The sequence below is a fragment of the Uloborus diversus genome, chromosome 3, assembly GCF_026930045.1.
Source record: "Uloborus diversus isolate 005 chromosome 3, Udiv.v.3.1, whole genome shotgun sequence".
Taxonomy (NCBI): domain Eukaryota; kingdom Metazoa; phylum Arthropoda; class Arachnida; order Araneae; family Uloboridae; genus Uloborus; species Uloborus diversus.
In genome coordinates this window covers 180,036,673-180,059,874 of record NC_072733.1, presented here as the reverse complement: position 1 = coordinate 180,059,874, position 23,202 = coordinate 180,036,673, and the positions used below count along the sequence as shown (strand labels likewise).

The window sequence follows — 23,202 nt, the reverse complement described above, 5'->3', positions numbered from 1 at the left end:
TTAAAATATGATATTATGAGAGCTTAATTATTTGTGTCTTATATTATTTTTGTAGTTGTGTTTCTCGTAGGTTTGTGAAGGTCATAACGGTGAATTATATACTTTAATTGTTTAATTAAAAAACATCAAACTAAACTCCTTTTCGAATCCAACTTGTGCCAAGAACTTAGAGCTGCAGGGTTTATCACTATGTAATATAAAAATTTAATTATACAGTTGTCGAGGCTTATATGTATATATATGAGTCACATTTTGTTCTAAACAGCTTTGATTCCATAAAGCGGCTGATTCAATAAAGCTGGATTTCGTTTTTGATGATTTCATTCATTAAGAACGGTTAATTCAATTGTTCACTGTTTCAAAATGTTGAAAATTTGGTGCGACTACTCTTGGTGTGCCGCCCTACGTCGTGTGAAGCTGAAAGAAGCTTTAGTGCGCTGAGAAAGCTGAAATTGTATCTAAAGTCGACTATGACACAAAAGCGGTTGAATCATGTTGCTTTATGTTACGTTCACAAAAACATCTTGGACGAAATTGATCACCAAAAAATAGCACGGATATTCGTATCCCATGTGCAGTCTAGAAAAAATGTATTTGTTGGTATTTAATTTTTTTTTCTTATTGTGTAGTTATGCAAATCAAGATGTACTCGTTTAAAAGTATTGTATTAAATGTAAACCCATTTCTATTTGATGTCAAGTTTTTGTCTCATACACACACACACACACACACACATATATATATGTATATGAAATGACAGAGTCAGAATGGTCCCCCCCCCCCCCTCCAATAAATTTCCGCTGACGACGCCAATGCCGTAGGAGAACCTATACAACCTTCACGTACTTTTCAGAGTAAAATAGTTTTGCACAAGTTTGTCTTTATTGAAAAATGTGTGTTAGACATTTGAACCAAAATGCCGCCCTTAAAATTTGCTATCCCGGACAGGGGTCCGATTTGTCCGGCGCTAGAATCGCCCCTGTGGCGGAAAACGCAAAATGCTACTAAAGTCACTGGGGCTTTCAATCCCGGAATACTGGTGGCCATTTTCAGTCAGCATCGTATTTGCTTGCTATGTTTTCATTCTCTTCAGTTTTCAGTTTCCCTTTGGACAAAAATAATCCAAGATAAGAATAGAGTTAAAATTAATTATTTATGTTTTGTGTGCTTCGAAGTATTGAGAAGATGATTTAGGGAATGTTGCCGTTGAACTGATTTTTTTTTTTTTTTTTCAGTGATATGTTTCATTTACTGTCATAAGTCATATTTTTTTAGTAGAAATATTTTCGTGAAGATTTATGAAAAAATATTTCATTCAAAATAAGAATAAAAGTATTCTCTAAATCATTCTGATCCATCTATCGTTTGGAAGAGCTTCGGAAAAGCCCTTAACTTATTACTTCCTTGAAAATAAATGATAGAAGAAGAAGAAGCTCTCGTTTGTTGAAGTGTAAATCTCTGTTGTTTTGAAGGGACAACATCCATGTCTGTCCATCTGAAAATATTATTACGGCTTCTAATTTTAAATAGTTGTTATTTTACACGAACTTTATAATTAAGAGGCTTGTAGCAAAATATGCGGAAATCGTCAAAATCTCGATCGGATAGCTCAACAAGTTCGTCAATCGCCGCCGAAAGACTTGCTGATTACCGCGGGGACAGCAGCAGTACTACCGCCTGTGGATCATCATGCAATATTCCAATTGGTCCTACTAGCCCTAATGTTAGTCCTAGTACCCCTGATGCTGAAAATATTAGTGGAGTAAATACAATGGCTACTTGTAATTCTACTTGCTCAACTATGTTAGCAAAAATTAATTTATCTCAAGATTCCGGTGAAACACACCTAGCTAGTCATACCGACTCTTCAATAGGAGCAAGCTCAAAGGATTCTGGGAAGGTAACGATATAAACATTCGCTTTCGTTTCCTGCATGTTTAAATTACTTTTAAATCATTTTAATAAGCAAGCTTAGTTTGTTTTTTATATTGTGAGGAAGTTAAGATCTGTTTTAAAGCTACAAGTATTTGGTAAATGTTGATCGCGTCGACTATGTTTGTTTGTTTATAACGCAGACTAATTTCTGTTTTTGTTTTGCGCATTGGTTGGAAAAGTTTGAATGCGTTGAGTTCTTACTACTATTAGGAAGAATAGAAACGAATAAAAACGGCTGATACGATCCTCTGTATTGCAGAAGCTGATTTGTAAAATATTTCAATGATATTTGAAGCTTTTATACCGCGTTTTTAAATGCTAATTTTGTATATGTATCGGAAGAAATTGAGTGATGATTCAATAATCCTTAATGCACTTAGCATTTGTGGAAAATATTTTTGGGGCATTGAACAGAACTTTAAATAATTCATTTTTTGTAGTTTAAAATAATGTTTCAAGAACAGAGACAATCACATATTTTAGAAGTGCAATTTTATTTCGTTACAGTGAAATCCCTTTACAACAAACTCCAAGGGACCGATGAAATATTTCGTTGTAAGGGAATCGTCCTAAAACTTGCTTCATTTTTATAATAGTGTTAAATCTGCAACATTGACCGTTACTAACGATCCAAAATGTAACTAAACACATTAATTATCCCGAAAAAACAAAGAGAAAAATATTGAACACTGAACTTTTATACATTGGTAGTCATCACAAAAAGTTGCTATATTTTATTGGTCCGAGAGCTTTAGTCCTAGAGGACATTTTTAAAGAGACGTGAACGTCACTTACACTGACTACAAAAAAAGTTGAAAACTTGCTGACACCCCAGTAGCGTAACTTCAAATTTTCGGCCCCACCGCAAAATCTGATTTTGGGGCCCCTATTAAAAATCGTATTAATGTAATTTGCAGTGCATATTTTTTTTTTTTTTTTTTGATTTTGTCGGCACCATTTTTTTTTCAAACACACACACACACACACGCATATTTTATGTATATATATATAGATAGAGAGGGGGGAGGGGGGATTGAGATTTTAGTTTAGAAAGGAATCATTAGCTACAGAAATCTGGATAACTCGTTGCAATAAGGAGAAAAAGAATTTCCAATATGAATTTAATTGTAAATATACTATAACATTTGTACAGAAATACGAGTTCGGAGTTTCTAAAGTTCTACTGAAGTTCCAGTTTGAAAAACAGAATTTCAGACTATATGTGGCAAAATGAAGGTTCAGGTCAGTTTGTCGTAATTTTTTCGAAATTGAAGTTTTAAAAACAAGATTGGCAACCCATTTTTTGTGACGCAATGGAAAGGGGTCAGTGACTCTCTTGCACAAATATTTTGGTACAGGAGCTCGAAAAATGCAATTTTAAAAGTCGACCTTCGATGATGTTGAAAAAACGGATTTTGGTGGTTATCCCAGGAAATTTATCGAAATTGAACTTCTAAAAATGCAATAGGCCACCTTTGATGACGTTAGGTGAAAGGATAAGGTTCAGAACTCTCACTCACAGTTTTTTGAATTTCCGAAATGGTGATTTTAAACATTCGTCAGTGATGTTAAGAGGATGGAAGGTTCGGGGATCTTAACCGTAAATTTTTCGAAAGTTTTTAGACACATGATTGGGAATCACCTTTGGGGGAAGGAGTCGGGGACGCTTCCGAAAATATCTCAATATTAAAGTTCTAAAAACGTAATTTTAAACAAAATTCCTTAATGGTTACGTAAAGGGGGGGGGGGGGGGTCTGGGGCTCTCTCCGGGAATTTTTTTGAAATGGAACTTTAAAAAACACAAGTGCAGGCCACCTTTGATAAAGTTACAACAAGGGATTAAATTGGGGACTCTGCCCAGAATTTTTGAAATTTAAGGTCCAAAAACGCAATTTTCGACGAATTTAGGTAATATTAAGAAGAGAGCAAGTTTTGAGAACCTTCTTGGTAAATTTTTCGAAGTTGAAATTTTAAAAATGCGTTATAAGCCATCTTTAAAGTGCATTTTTGGACTTTGATTTCGAAAAATTAAGGGGCAAAGTTTCAAACCCCCTTATTTCTTCTCCTAACTACATCAAAAGTGGTCCACAAATGCATTTTTAAGATATTATGTAAATGCGAGCTGTTCAAAGATGAAACTTCCGGAAAATTCTTTTGATAATGAAGTTCCCTATACGCAATTTTAGATGATCTTCGGTAATTTTAAAAGGAACGAGAGTTCGGAGGCTCCCCCGAAAATATTTCAAAATTGAACTTCTTGTAGGCCACCTTTGATGACCAGACGAGAAGAGATGGGGTTCTGGCATTTTTTGAAAATTAACGTTTTAAAATCTTAAATTTGGGAAAGGATGAGATTCAGAACTTTGCCCCGGAATTTTTTGAATAGAAGTTCAAAAAAAGCAATTTAAAAAGATTTTTGGACAGATTAGGGAGAAGCAGGTTTTTCAGACTCTCTCCCAGAAAGTTTCCAAAATTGAAGTTTAAAAACACCAGAGGCTGTGTTTGATGAAGTGAAAAGAAATTACTTAGTTTTAGGATACCTTCTTGGCTAAGGCCCTATTTTTTATTTATTTGAAAAAAAAATGTACGAGATCCTGTTTACTGAATAGGCCAACTAGGCCGTGGCCTAGAGCCCTGCTATTTGGGGCCTCCAAAAGGCGAAAACAGTTTTAGCAAATGGCAAGAATTGCATTGTTTGGCTACAAAAGGGCGCCTAAAAAGTTTGGGCCTACAATCTCTGATATTTTAATCCAATAGCCTCCAATACCCCAAGCCAATAAGTTCTGGGGGCCTAGAACCAACATAAGCATTCAAAACTAAGTTTAGGGTAGACCGACCAGTGAATGAACAGTTAAGCACAATTTCATGTTTTAAAAATCCTAGTAATTTTAAATTCTATACTATACAGATCGTAATAGTTAAAACATTTTAATTGATCTATGTAAATATCTCTAAAAAATCACGAGAACTTATATGGTACCGCTTCCGACTTTTTTAGACGTTTAAAGAAAAATGGCACAACGACCCAGTGAATGAATACCTCGAACCAGTAAATGAACACAAATTGGTCCAGTGAATGAACATGATAAATTTTGATTCAAAAAGAAACTAAGTTTCTTTGAGATCTATCTATCTATCTATATAACTATCTATATCTATTTATCTATCTATCTATCTATCTATATCTATCTTTTTATATCTCTATCCATCTACCAATATATCTTTCCATCTATTTTTCTATCTACACATCTATCGGTCTATCTCTATGTCTATTTATCTATTTATCAATGTACTTATCTATTTTTCTATCTATGTATCTACTTATCTGTATCTAGCTATCTATATATTTATCTATCTATGTATATATATATATATGTACACTTATCTATCTACTTATCTTTCTATCTACTTATCTATCTATATGTCTATCTATCTACTTATTTATTTATCTAGCTACTTATCTATCTATCTACTTATATATCTATATATGTACTTATCTATATTTCTATATACTTATCTATCGATCTATCTACCAATCTATCTACCAATCTATCTATCTTTCCACTTATCTATCTATCTATATGTCCATCTGTCTATTTATATATCTTATCTATATACTTATCTACTTATCCATATATATATATATACATACTTTTCTCTTTATCCACTTATCCATGTATGTATATATGTATCTATGTATCTCCTTATCAATAATCTACCTATCTACATCTATCAGTCTATCTACCTGTCTATATATATCTACTATCCATCTCTATATCAGTCTCTCTACCTAGCTATCTATCTCTATATTAACCTATCTACCTATCTATCTATTAACCCGTTACCTATCTATTTATCTATCAATAAATCTATCGATGTATCTATCTACCTACCTACTCTATCTCTATATTTAGCTACCTATATATCTATTTATCTCTTATTTTTTATATATCTATCTCCATATCTTCCTCTATCTATATACAAACATACATACATATCTACCTATCTATTCTCTCTCTTTGTATATATATTTCTATTTCTCTATCTCTCTATCTACCTGTCTATCTATCAAGAGAGATAAAGATATAGAAAGATAGATGTAGGTAGGTAGGTTTACATACAGATAGAGATATAGATAGATAAAAGATAAAACTCGGTAAAAAGTGCATTGTTTGCAAAGACAAAAATAAAGAAATTATAAAATATATAATGAAATACATAAATAAATAAGCATATAAAACTATCTGCATTACCAAAAAAGTACAAAAATGAAAATGTCTCAAAGAAACTTCAAATTTCCCTTTTAATCAAAAGAAATTTTACCATTGTTCATTCACTGGGTTTTTGCAATTTTTCGTATCCAGTGACTGAACACCCCTCTACCTGAAAATCTACGCATTCTGCATTGACTGAAACAATTTAAATCCATAGCCTAAATATGTATACTTAATTTTTCCTTCGTAGAGTTAAAAAATAAAATTTATCGATAAAAATAATATATATTAAAACAATTGCTAGCACGAAATCAGCCTTATTATTTTGAAAGAGAGAAAGAACGATTCACGGCAGTAAAAATATCAAATTTTTTCCAGGAAAAAAATACGTATCCAAAGTAACCAATCAGGTGTCAGATAGCTTAGAATATCAATAAAGAACGCTTTTGTAGTGAATTTATTCAGACAAAAAATTTTGGAAGCTTATTTTTTTTTTAAAAATGACGCGCTGTTCATTCATTGGGTGGTGTTCACTCACTGGTCGGTCTACCCTAATAACATTGAGTAAAAACAAAGTTCAAAAATTTAAAAACTTCTCTTGGCTGTCCTTTTCCGTGCTCCGGTACAGTCAGGACTTTTTTTTTCCTTTTCTCTCAGGAATTTTCCCATCTTTCCGTGGCAGGTGGCCTAGGGAGGGTATGATACTTTTTGCACCGTGCCGAGGTTTGGTTTTCGCGCAGGGAAGTTTGTCCATGAGCCCCCTTCTCTCTCCTCAGGGCCCGTGTACTGAAAAGGCCAAATAGGCCGTGACTTAGAGCCCCTTCTGTTCGGGGTCCTCGAATGGCTGTTTTAACAAATAGCAAAAATTGTAATGTTTGCCTTTATGAGGACCTCGAAAAAGGGTTTGGCCTAAGACCCCGATATTTTATTTTGATCAATAGGTTCTGGGGTTATAGAGGGCCCCAGACTTGGATAAAATGAAAAGCTTTCTGCGAACACAAATCCTAATTGGAAAATTTTCTGCAAATAATTATTTTGCCTAACTTACCCTTGAATAAAGAATTAAATTTATATTCAAATATGAAAGAGACAAAAAAAAAGTGCTTTAAATCTTTTAATTTTTTTTTGCAATAACATATAGTTTGCTTAATTTTCACCAACTGAAGAAAACTGCCAAAACCATTATTTTTTTCACATGTGTTTTAAAAGGCTTTTGGAGAAAGGTTTCAACAGAAATAAACTGAAATTTTTTAAAAAATTCCCTTAAATTAAAAAAAATATATTTTGTTTTTATTTATTTATTTATTTTTTTGATTATCGTTGGCAGTTTGACAAAAAAATTTCTGCAGAGCCAAAAATTTTCTGCAAACGTCGTTCTCGCGTTCGTCTATATTATGCAAGACTGGAGGGCCCTAGAACCAATATAAAGTTTTAAACTAAGCTTGATTTTCGGAAAATTTAATGAAATTGAATGAAAACAAAACTCAAACATTTTCGGGCCCCTTCCTACTCCGGGCCCCACCGCGTTGCAGGGTCTTGCGGTACGTAGTTACGCCACTGAGACATCCTTGCAAATTCAGAGTACCTTGCATTTGGTGTGCAGAATTCAAGTGCATATGACTAGACACTGGCTCTTGTTATCACACATCAACTTATGTTTCAGCATGAGCAGATTTCACCTTGAATGGCTCTGTTTCGAAAGTACAAAGATGTTTTCACCTTACGACTTGTGAAAGCAGTTTTTTAGTTTCTGCAAACAGCATTACATAAAAAATATTCAAAGAACTTACATTTGAAAGAAAAAATTCAGTTCTAACAAATTTTTGACAACAATCGCTTTGTTAAAATGAGATTTTTTGTACATTATCCTAATGAGTATTAAAAAGGGACCGAAGGTTTAGTTCATTGTAACGGATATTTCGTTGTAAACAGATGTTCAGAGAGGTATTTACAGGGATTAGATTTTTCCGGCTTTTGCTGGAATTCCGGTTTTTTTCTGTTCACTTTTAGAACTTTTCCCTCCTTTTTTTTGCCTCTTTCAAGCCTTATTTTTCTCAAAAATCGGAAAAAAATACAATTTTTTTCAAATTTTCGGTCCCCGATTTCTTATTTTTTCTGCTTTTCTCCCGCGAATCTTCATCCTCCGCGATATCTGCCAAAAATGTATGTTTTGGAATCATGCCAACGATGTCAAACACGTGCTGCGCCGAAATTTGCATGCCTTGTTTGAGATTTCAATCTTTTTGCATCCTGCAAGTATTTCAATTATTTTTAATGTTGAGAGGTTTTTCACTATATGCTACCTTATATCTGCTTATTTTATTCATCATTTCAGTGATGTTTTTATCTCTTTAATTTATTTTCGAAAAAATGCAAAAGTCAATCAAAAAATGTGGCATAGCACCCACAGTCTCGAATTTTATTAAAACTTAGCATGGTTACTTTTTTTTGTGTATTTAAGAAAGTGTAAAAAATATTTATGGGGAACCTCAAAACCGGTTAGGCTTTACAGCCTGTTAAAAGTTTTTGAAATTTCATGATTAAATGAGGCGACTGCAAGTTGTTCTTTTGATTCCGAAATCGTATTAGGAAGTTTTTAAAGAAAAATTTTGAGTTCCAGTGCAAGGAAAAAGATAACTAATCGTTTATATACATATATATTTATTTATTTTCAGTTCTTACTATGAAAAGTATGTTCCACCACATAAAGAAATTTTAGATTTTTCTCTCTGTTGCAAATTTTTACTTTAGAAACAGACCCAAATTTAAAAATGTATGTTCTCACTTGTTTAACACTATAAACTCTAATGGTTTTAATGAAAAAAATATTTTTTCTCTAAAAAATATGAAAAGTTGACACTGTGTGATATAGGCAAGATTGACCTCTGACTCCCCCAACCCTTTGTTCAATAGCTCAGGGGTTAGAAATTGTTGCCTCTTTTTCAAAATTTAGATTTATTTATTAATAAACACTTCTTGCAAGAAATGGTACAATGCAGCAAACTGTACAAAATTATTACTTATACTTAATTAAATACGTATTACCTTTAAAAGTGGTAAAGTTAGCCATTTTTTATTGAATTTTTGAAAATCATGGCTTCCAGGTTCTATTTTGATGCGGTTTTGGATATCATCCCTTTTACGAAATTTTTTTGGATTTCCTCCTTTTTGCTCTCTGACCACTCTCATCCCTGTATTTATATTGGACATACATTGATAAGAAAAGGTGATATAAAAATAAAAAACCTGATCAGTTAAACAAAAACTGCACTAGACCAAACGATTTTATAATGCTGGTTGTTTCGTGGCACTTTTTCTAGGGTGCATAGGAGTACCTACTTTTAAGTGCAGTAGTATAGCCAAAAAAAAAAAAAAATCCTAGGAGGGGTTTCTAAAATCGAAAGTAGTTGCTTTTTTTTTGCATTCATTTATAATGCAAAAATATTTACTGTTATTTAATAGAGTGTCTGGATTAGTAATTATTCATTTTATAACTCTCACTTAAAAATAATCGCTATTGTGTTGCCAGTAAGGTATCGCCTCTAAGCCAAGACAAAGGCAGAACTACATGCAATAATACCAGACAGCCCGATAAACACATCCAGAGACTGCAGTTTTGTTCTTATTAATACTTATTATTGTGGAATAGTGAATAGCAGAACAGGAGGCGGATACAATCTCGTTGAAGCTGAGAGTGTCAACAAATTGGTGGATAAAATAACTTTGTCTCACCAGCAGTCTAAATTCTTCACCCACCATTATCCCAATTTTGGCAAGAAACTCCCGCTTTTCAGCCGAATTTTCCATTCTGCAACTTAAAAGTTTATTTCTCCTGATTTATTAAAATAATTTTTTTTTAAATAAATTTCCCAATATTTAAGTGCTTTTATTTTTAAGCAAAATTTTTGCAGCCAAATCTCATTACAGTCGACTCCCGCTACAACGCGATTTGACTTACGCGAAATGGCTCTAACGCAAATCTTTTTATTTATTTCACAAATGCCGGGTACATTGACCATTAGGCCATAAAACTGTGATTTTTTTTTCAGTGGAAAAAAATAAATGCAAAAAAAAAGCTCACGAATTAAAAAAACTGCTGCTGAGAGACAAAACAATGATGTAAAACGTGTATAATGACGACAATGTACGAAAAATGTTAAGAATGGGAACTTTAATTGTGAAAGATGTAAATTTTAAAAAACTCAGAATTTTTCTTTTTCATGCTTTTCAGGCTCAGAATTTTTCTTTTTTCTTTTTCACGCAAATCTTTCATGTGTTTGATTTTTCGAGCTACGCGGATTTTTCATCCACAACACGAATTTTTTAAGAGGAAGTATCAGCTTCGTTATTGGCTACTAAATATTGATTTCATGAATGTTATTACATCCCTTTAAACGTCACTGACAGCGGAAATTCCCACATCAAACTAGTCTTCACATCGAGTTGTTAGTGCATCAAATAACCACTAAGCATCTTTCATTTATTTATTTTTTTCATTCTAAATATTTAAGTTAAGGTAATATAATGGTACCTTAGATGGGAAGAAAAAGAAAGTTTGTAATCAAATTTAAAGAAAGGGCTAAGATTCTCGAGATGCTGGAACAACTACAAAACGTCGATGGTAGGGCGCCAATAAATATGAGTGAATCTTCGATGCGTACCATTAAGAGTCAAAACAAAGAGATATCGGTAAAAGTTCAGAACTTAATTTTGATATATAAGCTTGCAGAGCAGACTTGCAAAGTAAATACTATGAAAGAAGAAGCTGCTCTTGTATTGTGGATTAAAGAGATCAGGAAGAGGGGCTGTTGCCGCAAATATAAACGTTATAAAAGAAAAGGCGAAGCAACCGCATTTGAAAACGTTTTAGATAAGAATAACAATCTGATCATAGAGCATAAATGATCAATATCTTCATTTTTTAACTCATTAAAATGTTACTGTATCTACTGTACAGTACTATTATAGTGCAGCATTTTATATTACAACATACTGTGTGTACCGTGTTGTTTTATTTTATGTATTTCCCTCCCATTGATCATTCATTTTGCGCAACTTAAAGTATTTCATGTTGAATAAAACATTTTTTTATTTTTTAAATACAGTAAAAGTTCAGTTTTTTATATAAGAAACTAGTGTATAGTTGAGGAATGCTTCAAAGCAGTTTAAGGGTTGTTTATAAGTGCCTAAAAGAATGTGGTATGCTTCTAAAAAAATTGTATACATATATTTTTCAATGACGCGAAATCACTGGACGCGGGAGCGTCCCGCCCACCAAGTGAACCAAACATCAGCAGCCAACAAAAGCAAATCCACCACCAAGAAAGACGAAAGAAAAAAGCGACTAAGGAACAGTTTACATGACAGAACAAGTTGGGGTTTTCTGAGTTTTTCACGCCTCTCTGTATCTCGGCCCCATGAAGACCCCCGGAATTGATTTTTGGTATACTCAATCTCTAGTGGCCCCTGACGTCATAAACCAAAATAAAATCCCCAGGACAATCAGGGGGAGGAGGAATTCAAGTTAGAAAATTGCTGTTCAAAAAAGTTTTCGCTTTCTTTGACAGGGCTACAGTTCAGACAAAAAGACAAATCAAGCTGAAATTTCGCACACACATCCCTTGTGCCCTACTGATGTGCCATTTGACCCCCCCCCCCCTTGTTTTTGCCCCCCAAATTGTACCTTCCCGGGGTTCTGTCACAGCCCCCCGGGGGGCTATGGTAATGATTTTTGGTATACATATTCTTGGGGGGCCATTGAGTACATATACGAAAATGCAACCCCTTGAGACATCATGGGCTGAAGTAATTAAAGTTTGAAAATCACTAATTTCCCTTAAATTCTTATGTACTTACTCTCAACTTATAGGGTTTGTGAATCTCTGACTGCAATTGCAAGAATGCATTTTTCACAAACATAACAATTATGAATTGAAAATATATGAAATATGTGGGTAGATATCCGTGTTTTGCAGTAATTTGTTAACAGACAATATTTTTGCAATTAATTTAATCAAGACTTTTAAAGAGCTAAATCTGCATGCATGATGAGCAGTCGCTGTGGCAAATTTGGGATATCTGCCATTTGACGTCGAGTACAGTTGTATAGCTCTTCTGACACTTTCAAATTTAAAACATTTAATAGCTTAGTTTTTTTTTTTTTTTTTTTTGCTTGGTAATAACATGCATTATTTCGTCTATTTAATGAACTTTTAAACAAAACTAGGCATTAAACAAGACAAAGACCTCCATCAAAAAAAAGATTAATCACCAAACAATTAAAATTATCCCATAAAACGTAAAAAACTTAAAACATAAATACGATGTTTTTTCTTAAAACGTAAATACAATCTAAGAAAAAAGTCAGAAAATAAAAAGTGAAAAGCTAGATTAAAAAAAGCCGCAAGCTGTAAAACATTTAAAAGAACCTTCATGAAAATATTGAATAATCCGTCAAATAAAGAAACTAATAGAATTTATTGTGAAGTTGTAAAATATTTGAAACCAATATAATTTGAAATATAGTATTTTATTATCGAAGAAGTTTTCTATGCAACAGAGAGGGTACAAGAATTGCAATAAAATTTACACAGCCCAATTCTCGCAAAACGAACATAGAACCTAAATGGTCAGAAAATAATTTGAGGTAAAATTAGGCTTGCCATTATTGTTCCTTAAAAATACGAAACAGGGTTGTTTCAATTGAACATTTTTGACTTGAAGTTCTCAGTTCTAAAAATACAGACAAATCCTGTGGCAGAATTTTATTTTACTTTCTGCGACAAATTTTCTGGACCTAATTTCTTTCTGCAAGAATGCTCCGTGAAGTGAAAAATGAAATAATGGACAAACTTAAGTGCAGTTCATTTCAAAAGTGAAAAATTTATTTATTAGTAAAGTACACACAACTTCTTGTTTAGGTAAATTCATTTATACAAAAACGATAAGCATTAAAGCCGAGTATCACGGCTTCCAACAGATTTTCAGTTTTTGCTAGAGGGGGAAAAAGTGACCTTGAGCTAATCTATGTGGTAAATATTAACACCATGGTAACAGCAATTGGTAAGTGGAGAAAAAATCAAATCTAACCAAAAGCAATGTAAATTATTATGCTAATTTATGTAATACTAGTGTAAATTATGTTATAGCAGGGGGTGATTGTTTAAACAGATGCCACTCTCATACTTAAGTTTTCAGTCTTAATCTCTTAGCACTTACTTATCTATAGTTCTTAATACCAGAAAAATACAGATGCAACATCTATTCAATAATCAAAGAAATAAGATCCGAAGAAAAAATAATTTTTAATTAAAATATTTATTACAGTTCAGTGCTCCCCCCCCCCCCCCCAAAAAAAAACTAAAACATGCATGTGATTGGAAAAATAAATAAGGATCACCCCTCTTCCTCCCATAAAAAATGAATATACATTTTACACAATTAAAACAAAGTATCCCCCTTCCCTCAAAGAAAAATGAATTTAATTAAAATATGCATCGCAGTTTGAAAAAAAAAAAACTGCATGTGAATTGGAGAAAAAAATGAAGGGCACCCTCACATAATAAAAATAAAAAATATATGCAGTACAAAAGATTATAAACAAAGTATCCCCCCTCTCCCCAAAAGGAAAAAAAAATTGAATTAAAAACGCATTTTAGTCAGAACAAATTGAAAATTCACCCCCACCCCAAAAAAAGGATTTTATTAAAATACTAAAGAAAAAAAGAAATCCCCCCCCCCCCCCAAGGACAAGGTTGCACTCCCTTCAATATCGCGGAAACCCCTCCCCAATGAAAAAGTACCCCTCAAAACAACTCCCCCCCCCCTCCTTACAAATTGTAATGTCTCAGTCTGCACCATGACCCCCCCCCCCCAGGTTGGACATCCCTGCCCTCTCCCTTATGTGAAAAAACGAATTTAAATCAAGTACTGGAGCAAACAAAAGTTCCCTTTCCATACAAAGAAAAAAGAATTTAATTAGAATATGCATTTAGAAAAAAAATCTATAACTCCTCCAAAGAGAGAAGATTTTCATTCATGTAAGCACCCCTATCTGAATAACGATTGGTCAGCCCAAAATACTACACAATTTATCAAGTATTCCATCTGTTTTCTTTTGCTGCAATCTGCGACACTCGACGTTAAATCCCGGTTATCACAAATTTGCCATTTCAACTGCGCTTGCACACGGACTTTGCTGATTTCAAAAATCTTGCTAAAATTAATTACAAACATTTTAAATTTGTGAATAAATATGAGATGGCAATAGACAAAAATTAGAAATCTCAAAGCTTTCTCTGATTTAGTTTTTAGGCCTCGGTAAAGATTGAGTTTTGCGTCTTAATTATTAATGGATTCGGAGCTTGTTTTTTTCTATGAAACAAAGGCCCTTTTCAGTGCCAAATTTGTAACCTCAGAAGAGCATACTAGAATTGCATCATCACTTCTAATACAAAGCCGAACCCTCAACCTAAATAAAAATGTATAATACTAAGCTGTTTATGCCTAACTTAAAACATCCGCAAAAGATGGATATCCGTACTCATATTCCAATCATTAAAGTACACAACGTGTTTTACGTTTATGTTAAATAAACATTTCCTAACCAATAAATATTGAAGTGTCATTTTTCTCTTTACATTATAAAGATAATCAGTTAACAATTATTCATATCCGTAGTTTCATATAAAATATCATGAAATCGCTGTGAAAATATTCTAATCGCATTCATTAATTTGTTGGGACTCTAACACAGCCTAATTGTAAACAAGCAACACGAAATCTGAAAACAAAAGCTCAAAAAGCTAAGTCTGCGCGCAAGCGCAGTTGAAATGGCAAATTTGTGATAACCGGGATTTAACGTCTAGTATCTGTGACACCCACCACAAATAAGCAATTTTTTAAAGGCTTAAATTAATTTTTCAACAGAGGTGAAAAAAACAAGTCGGCACAAGTCTTTCACACAAACACAAACATGTGCGTTGCCAGCGACTCTTCTTTGATCAACACAGGGTTGCTTTAAAATTGCTCCACGCAGTGAGAAGTTCTGGTTAGAACTGGTTTCTATTCATGCTCTATCTCCTTATCTCCGATATTGCAGACTACCACAGTCATCAATGATCGCTCGATTTAGCGCTCGCCAAAGTTTTTTTTTTTTAATGTCGCGATTATTTTATTTTTCGCAGAAAATCAGGCCTTTTCCTTAATTCATAGTCGAGTTACATTTTTTTACCATTAAACAGCTATCCTTTGGTATTATTCTGCAGAATGGTTTTATTGCTGTTTTTTTTTCCCCTATCCCTTTTTTCCCTCCTTAGTTCAAAATCTTTCTGCACAAACTCTCTCTCATTCTGTGACATTGTCGCCGTGTCGGCAGCTTTCTGCCACAGGGCAGACAAAGTAATAATATCAATGCAAAAAGTTGTGATATGTCATCAAAAACAACCCTGTTGTAAAAATTTCCCCGCCAAGAAAACCTTTAACTTTTCCGCACAAAAAAGAAGGCCTTCATCCTGAACCCCAAAACCTCAGCCTTAAAAAGTTATGATATCTAGTTTGCCCGCCAAGTATCTGCCAAACTATCATCCTCCTTGTTCTCCTCTTTCATCACATCTACTTCCGTTAGAACCTCCTCCCACCTTCAACTCCTTAGAAATATGGATAGATCCTTTAAATTGTTTATCTAGTTTGGCGGGAAATTTTTTGCTCACCAAGCAACCACCTCAATTAGAAAGCTTCCCGCCAAACAAGATAAACAATTTAAAGGATCTCTCCATATTTCTGAAGAGTTGAAGGCAACACCACTGTTGTCGACACTCTGTTCTCAAGGCACAACAAACTTATTTCCTACTTTTTTTCTAAAAATGAAGTCCACTCGACAACGTGGAACTGACGAACTGGAGCACACCTCTCCCAGTAACACACCTAACTGCAGTTACGGCGACATCAAACTGATAAGATAAGAGTTAGAGATTGATTGATTGGGTGCCAGGGTTGGCCGGATTGGACCCAATGGGTTTTTTTCTTTTTTTTTTTTGAAAAAACCCATTTAAAAAAACCCGTTATTTATCCCACTTTTGGGTTTTTTAATTTTTCTGAGAAGTTTTTAAAAAAATTAATAAATTTAAATACTTTCACAATTTAAACTTCTTTTTTATTTGTTCTTCACCACAGACAATGGGGAAAAAATGAATTTTGAACATTAGTAGGTATTTCTTAACTCTTAACGCATTAAAAAAATACTTCAAAGATTTTAAATAAATATATTTAACTTTTTTCTAAACTGGTCAATAAATAACTTTATCTTGACTAAGTCCTGTCACGTCTGATTTTCTCAATATTTGTAGATTGTACAGAGAAAACTACTTTAGCTAAAAGGCTTTCATATGAATTATTTTCTGCAAACCAACACGTCACATATCTTGAATAAACATGGTATATTTTTTAGAAATTAACATGTTTTACAAACGGTCAGATAGAAAACAGAATAGGATGCACAATATTTTTATTATTTTGCGAAAAAGTTTAATATTTCTTACTCTGTACACAGAAATAGAAAAACAGGCAACATAAAATTCAAAGAAATGTCTTGATTAAGCTGGAGTTCAGTAAAAAGGGATTTAAACTACTTGAGGTTCCACAGTAGTTTTGCATAACAAAATGAAATCAATAAAGTAAAATGCAAAAAAAAAAACAAAAACGTAATAATTAACAGCGAACAATAGATTTTATCACTCGAGAAGTAACTTGCCTTAACTGTTGGTAATCATGGAAACTAAACACTCTGAAACTTCACTATTCTTGGGTTTCGTCGTCTTTTATACTTTTCTTCAGAAAACGCCAAGTTTTAACTAGTTTTCCAACTTTTTTTTCCCCCAAGACAATTTTTGCACTTTGTCTGTATACTTACGCTACAGTATGCCACAAGTACCCCACATTTTCCCTAAAAAAAGACAAAAAAAAACCCAATTTCTTTTTAAAAACCCTTCTTTAGTTAGGTTCTTTGCGTTTTATTTCAAAAAACCCTGGGGTCCATGGGCTTTTTTAAAAAAAAAACTATGTTTTTGCCAACCCTGTTGGGTGCACACTTAAATACATTTCCCAATCCCACCATGTGATGATATGACGTTTATCGATCGAATCACATGCATAAATTATCGCTGAAACAACACAACACCATTTTATTCTAACTGTGAAACCTTTTAAAATAGTTGTTCACATGCACTCAGCAAAATGTTACACAACTCTGTAAGAATGACGTCACATCATCGCGTTGTGTAAACTAATGCAATATTCTGTTGGAGTTTCTACTTTGGGGAACAATTCGTCCACCAATTAGGTAACAGGATAACTTTCAATGTTTGTAATAACAATGAATTAAGTTACTAGAACTTTCTTAAACCTTTGGGAATTGTCTTCAAGAACTAAAATTTCATATTTTTGCTGACAAGGAATCCTTGCACGCAGCCCACGCTGCAGCAGACGTCTCCGAATTGATGAAGCACAAAATGAGACACCTGTAGCTGCTGAACACTGCTAATTGTCTAGAAGACGCTGTGCGATCCGTCAGCGCCATTCGCACCAGGTGTCTGTCATCGCGAGCTGATGTCACATTTCGGGGTCTACTCCCGGGTTTCCGAGCTGTCCGACCCTCGTCCGTCCACTGCTTCCAAACACGCTTGATTGTGCTGCTGTTACACTGCACACGAGCAGCTACTGCACGATAAGACAATCCAGCTTCACGCAAGCCGACAATTCTGCCCGTTCGAACTCCGAAATTTCGCTTTCTTTCGTCAAAGAGGCATAGTAAAGATTCAGTTAACGTTGTTGTCGTGTCTGATGACGTGCGGAGTGCGAAAGGTTTAAATGTTTCCAGACATCTTGATAACAAGATCTGCTAATTCTGGAGCCCGATGGCTGTACAGGATTTCAATTGGTGGTGCTCCAAGTTGGAGGAGGGAGCGAATAATGGCCTGACAATTAAAAACATGATCCGGGGTGAGTAAATGTGCACAGTGCTTGCAGGTGGGATAGGATTTATTATTAGTTGGTAATATCTTCATGTCCTTGAAATGTCCAGTGCGTAGCCTAACTATTGTAGAAGAGAGGTTTCTTGGGCAGTGATGGTCGGGGGTTGTTGCCTTGCTGAAAAGCTCATCGTAGATCCTTCGCCTGGCAACAGCATTTACGTCTGTGAAGGTGGCTGTTAGAGGTTGATCTTGGTCTTGTGCTTCCTTTGCTAGGGCATCTGCTATGCCATTGTGCTCATTTCCCTCGAATACAACATGAGCGGGGGGGGGGATCCACTGGAGAACACAAGTAATGTTGAGTGAGTGGAGAAGAAAATTAAGTCAGTCTTGTCACACCATTACGTATGGCTTCGAGTGCTGATTTTGAGTCGGAAAAGATCACAATTTCTTCCATTTGGTTTTTAGGAGTAGGAGAGGAGAGACAATAAGAAAGATCCAGAATAGCAATGAGTTCGCTGGTGAAGTTTGAGGTGATCTGGCCAGTGGGTATTTTAAGTTTGACGTTGTTTCCTGAGGGATAAATGATGGAGATGCCTGCGCCACCTCTATTACAGTCAATGTCAGAGGAACCATCTAGGTAGATTAATACACTGTTTTCTTTGCCTAGTGAACGAACAGTGTCTTCGCCTTTCTGTAATAAGATTTCAGTAGGTTCTTTTTTAGAACATGGTTCAAGTATGTAAGTATTGATTTTAGTATTCTTAGGAGGTCTAAATGGAAAGAGTGGTTCTTGAGTTATGTCCAAGGAAGAATGGGCAAGATGAATGGCCTCTCTGATATTCCTGTCTAACTGCAGTGTTGATGATCTGTGAAGCCTTGATGTGCCTGTCCAAGCGTCAAAAGCTCTGTATGCAATGTGGTCTTTATTGTGACTTCTGATTTTATTTGTGAACTTCTCAGTAGCAAATTTCCGTCTGTTCTCGAGGGAAACAAGACCACTTTCGAGTTCAACCTTGGTGTTATTAGCAGATGACACTGCACCAGTGATAATTTTGGATGCTCTATATTGGACTGAGTCTAAAATGTCTTTGGCAGAATCGGACGCATGTGCCCGATGTGTGGGGGAGCAATACTCAAGTACCCGGCCTGATAACAGCGTAGTAGGTACTTTTTAATGTTGATGATCTTGATTCTCAGTTTGTGCCACAGAGTTTGCGAAGAATGTTCAATTTTGTTGGCCTTTAAAGGTAGACCAACGGATGTGCAATGGTAAGTTCGGGAGAAATGAAGCAATGGAAACTGAATTTCAATTTAAATAACATTTTATTCAAAAACATGTGTAAAATGTAAATAGGCAAAAACAATCAAACATTTATAAAAAAAGCACATCCCCTATTGACAATTCAAATATAATAATACCCCCCAACAAACAAATATCATAAGATTCAATTACTGAAAAACCATCAACAGTTCTAAAACGTTCCTAATATTTTTAAAAATTTACCCTACGCCATGCCACAACGATGGTAGCTGTCCAGAAAACTATTTAAATAATTGTACCACTGGAAGTCCATACTTTAAACTTGGTACACATAACAACGAAGGCAACATCCATCTGTCGGATGTACAGACGAGTTGAAAACGTCCACTCGTGGACAGCAGACCAGAATCCATGGTCAATCAATCCAGGCACACCCATGCCACTGAAGAGGCAGCACAGGAAATTATTTGCCCAGCTTCAAGCAAAACAGGAACCTTCCACTAGCAGAGGCTACCTCACCATATAGTGGATTCAATCCAGTCCGACCGGCTCCGTAATCGAGTATATGCCAGACGAACCTTCCGGCCCTGTTAAACCTAATACTTAAAAAACATCAACTTTTCAAATTTATATTCCTTAAAAAAAAACTCCCTCGTTACATGTAGGGCACTGTTTTAGAACATCCTGCTCTGTTAGCAGGCTATCGAATCTTGTTACTGCATATCTGAAAACCTCCACGTCCTCTGCGTGGATAAATCAATCTATTTGAGCACATATGCTCAAATCAAAACACCACCGTCTGCAGAACGGAAGCAAATCATAAGAGATTGATTGATTGATTGACTTTCTATTTAAACCTTCTCAGTTACCCCCTAGGTATGACGTGACGTCGTCAAAATTTACATATGTTGCATCTAAAAGCAACTCACAGTTAATCCTTTTAACTGTTGCTATTTCTTAAATTTACATTCTTGACTGCTACCAGCAGAAAGATCCTCAACTCTTGAGGCCTGACGTCACGTCCGCCGATGGGCAAAACACGTGATTGACATGTTGGGTGTTTAGTCACTTGGGGATTTCTCACGCTCAGGGTTTTACGCACGCCAGGTATCTTTTAAAACTGGGAATCAATTTCTCAGACAAGTTTGAATTTACTGGTGAGTTTTAAACAATTAAAATACATTCTATCTTTTTACGAAATTGCTCCAAGAACCAAAAATATAGGCTTATGCCAACAAATTTCTTTAGACCTTTATTTGCTGTGAATTTCAGATGTTTTGTAAATCTCAATTCTGGATCTAGAATCACTCCCAGATATTTGGGATTTTCAACGCGCTCAATAATGGAGTCCTCAATTCTTAAGACCGGTTGGAAGGTGCCACGATTTTTCCAATCAGTTGAAAAAACACAGTAGTTAAACTTATTGGGGTTAATAGCAAGTTTGAGATCTGCAGCCCATGTTGCAGTGCCTTTCAGACTAAGATTCAGACATTTCTGGGAGGAATTGAGATCTTGGTTTGTGCACCAAATAGCAATATTGTCTGCGTAGCAGGCGATTTTGGTATTCTTATGGATATAGGAATCGATTGTGTTCATGTAGAGGAGAAAGAGCAGAGGGCTCAAGACAGAGCCCTGTGGTACACCAGCCCATGTCTTTGCAGGTCTTAGAGACTGCTTCATTGAATCTGACTGCGAAACGTCTTTCTCAAGAAGTCATTTATCCATACGAGTGCATTTCCCTCGATGCCAGCCTTATGGACAATGTGGATGAGTTTTTGTCGCCAAACTCGGTCAAAAGCAGAAGACAGCTCGAGAAAGACAGCAACCGTTTTTTCATGAGGTTTTTTCTGGAGTCCATCAATAATTGATTGGCAAAGGTAAAAAAGCTGATCCACTGTGCTGTGTTGAGCTCGATAGGCTGTCTGAAAGAAGTGTATTTTTCTCTCTTGAATTAGCCAGTCATTCGCTCTATAAGCTTGCACAGTGTACTGGTAAGTGAAATCAGCCTGTAGCTTTTGCAGTCAGAGGCATTTTTGCTTGTCTTCAGAATCGGAATAACAATGGAGATTTTCCAAATCTTTGGGAGCTTGCCGGAAGTCCAGAAGAGATTGAAGATATCTAGTAACCTTTTCTTGGCTTTGTCGCAGAAATGTTGGATCATGTAGCCAAAAATGAGGTCAGTGCCTGGAGCTTTCTTCGGATCGAGGTTTAAGATGGCAGAATCAAGTTCTTCATCTGTTAAAGTGTCAGAGAAGATTTTGTTCTTGGGGGCTTGAAAGAGTTTTGGATTCATCTTCTTGTGGTTTTAAGGTTAGCCCTGTCTGTTTTGCTAAAAGTGAGCTTGCTGTTGTTAGTGTAGAAATCGGCAAGCATATTGGCACCTTCAATATTGGTGCACGCTAGTTTTCCACGGCAATTAATGGAGTTTGCTTCTTGAGTATCTTGGGGTGGTTGCAAGACTCGATTATTCAGGGTTGTTAACGTTTACTCTAGCATATAACCACCAATAATCATACACGCCTCGCTACAGCCGTCTATTTATATTCGGTTCGATCTGCCATTCAAAGGGTGCTGCTCAGCACACGCATGCGCTACCGGTCTGCAATTCTAATCATTTGCATATCATGCCCTACTTTACATTTTCTGCAATTTTTAGCTCACCTGCGTAAGTCCTTCGTGGTGTTGCAATTTTCACAAACAGGAGTGTATAAAGCCAAATTAAAAAAACTTCACAAAATGCTTAAAGGGCCATTCTATGAAAAAGTACCCACTTTGTCGTGCACATGACGCAAGTTAATGACAAAATTTTTTGCTTGAGAAATCACACATACGTTTGTTATTTGCTAAGGGGTCATGTACCTTTCGGTGATAAAATTTGTAGAGAAAGTAGTCAATTTTTAAAGTGACTTATTTCCAGATCTATTAGGTTTTTTTTCATGAAATTTTCACCAGATATTAAGGCAACTATAATGATTTCTTTGATACCAAAATATAAGTCATAGATATTTTTGAAGTTTTTTTTTTTTTATAATCATTTCAATATATTGAATTTTTTTTTGACAGCTGATAGATTGTAACCTACTCCGCGCAGCATTACTCTTTTGTAAAACAAGATATCAACCGAGTTTTTTTCTCAGAGTAGAAAAATAATGTATGTTTAAAATGAAGCAGAATTACATTGATTAAATAATCTTTACATATAAAATTAAATTTCAAAAGTCAAAACTTAAATTTTGATTTTTTTTCAAAGCATTTAATAGGGCTCGACCGATGGCATTTTTTGCCCGATGGGCCGATGCCGATTGTTGGTCGATTGTTCAAAGACAGCCGATGGCCGATTGTTTTCCTCCAAATGGCCGATTGCCGATGGCCGATGGCAAAAAAAAATCAAACAGAAATAAATGGATAAGATTATCAGGGATTTAAAGGATCGCTGATTCATTTCATTTTACTTTCTTTCTACGAATAAGGAATCGTATAATCACAAAAAAAAAAAAAATCAGATTTCGACCTAAACTTCTATTTTACGATCACCCAGTTTAAAGTTCACAAGTTTTTCCGGCACATTTGTACATGCATATGTATTTAAGAACATATAGATATATCCATTTTGAACGCCTCCTCAGTTAATTATCGCAAATTCTCTTGTGATGTCTTCATGCGCGTAAACTTGCGTCACTCAAAAACGTTATGAAATAGTAAGTTGAAAACACATACTTACGTAGTATGATCTGAAAGTTCAGGACAAATTGTATACAACCTTACCCTGAGTATTTCACATTACCGAAGTACATCTATCTACAAAATAGTCACCTTGGACGAC

The 23,202-nt window shown here is 34.9% G+C and overlaps 1 protein-coding gene across 1 annotated transcript in view; it reads left to right on the top strand.

The window, feature by feature from the left end:
- Positions 1-1,576: 1,576 nt before the first annotated feature.
- LOC129219073 (leucine-rich repeat protein SHOC-2-like) overlaps positions 1,577-23,202 on the top strand; it is an 89,041-nt gene continuing 67,415 nt past the window's right edge. Inside the window, exons 1-2 of the mRNA XM_054853392.1 lie at positions 1,577-1,900; positions 13,897-13,947. Coding sequence (XP_054709367.1) covers positions 1,577-1,900; positions 13,897-13,947 — 375 coding nt within the window. The remainder of the gene's footprint in view (positions 1,901-13,896; positions 13,948-23,202) is intronic.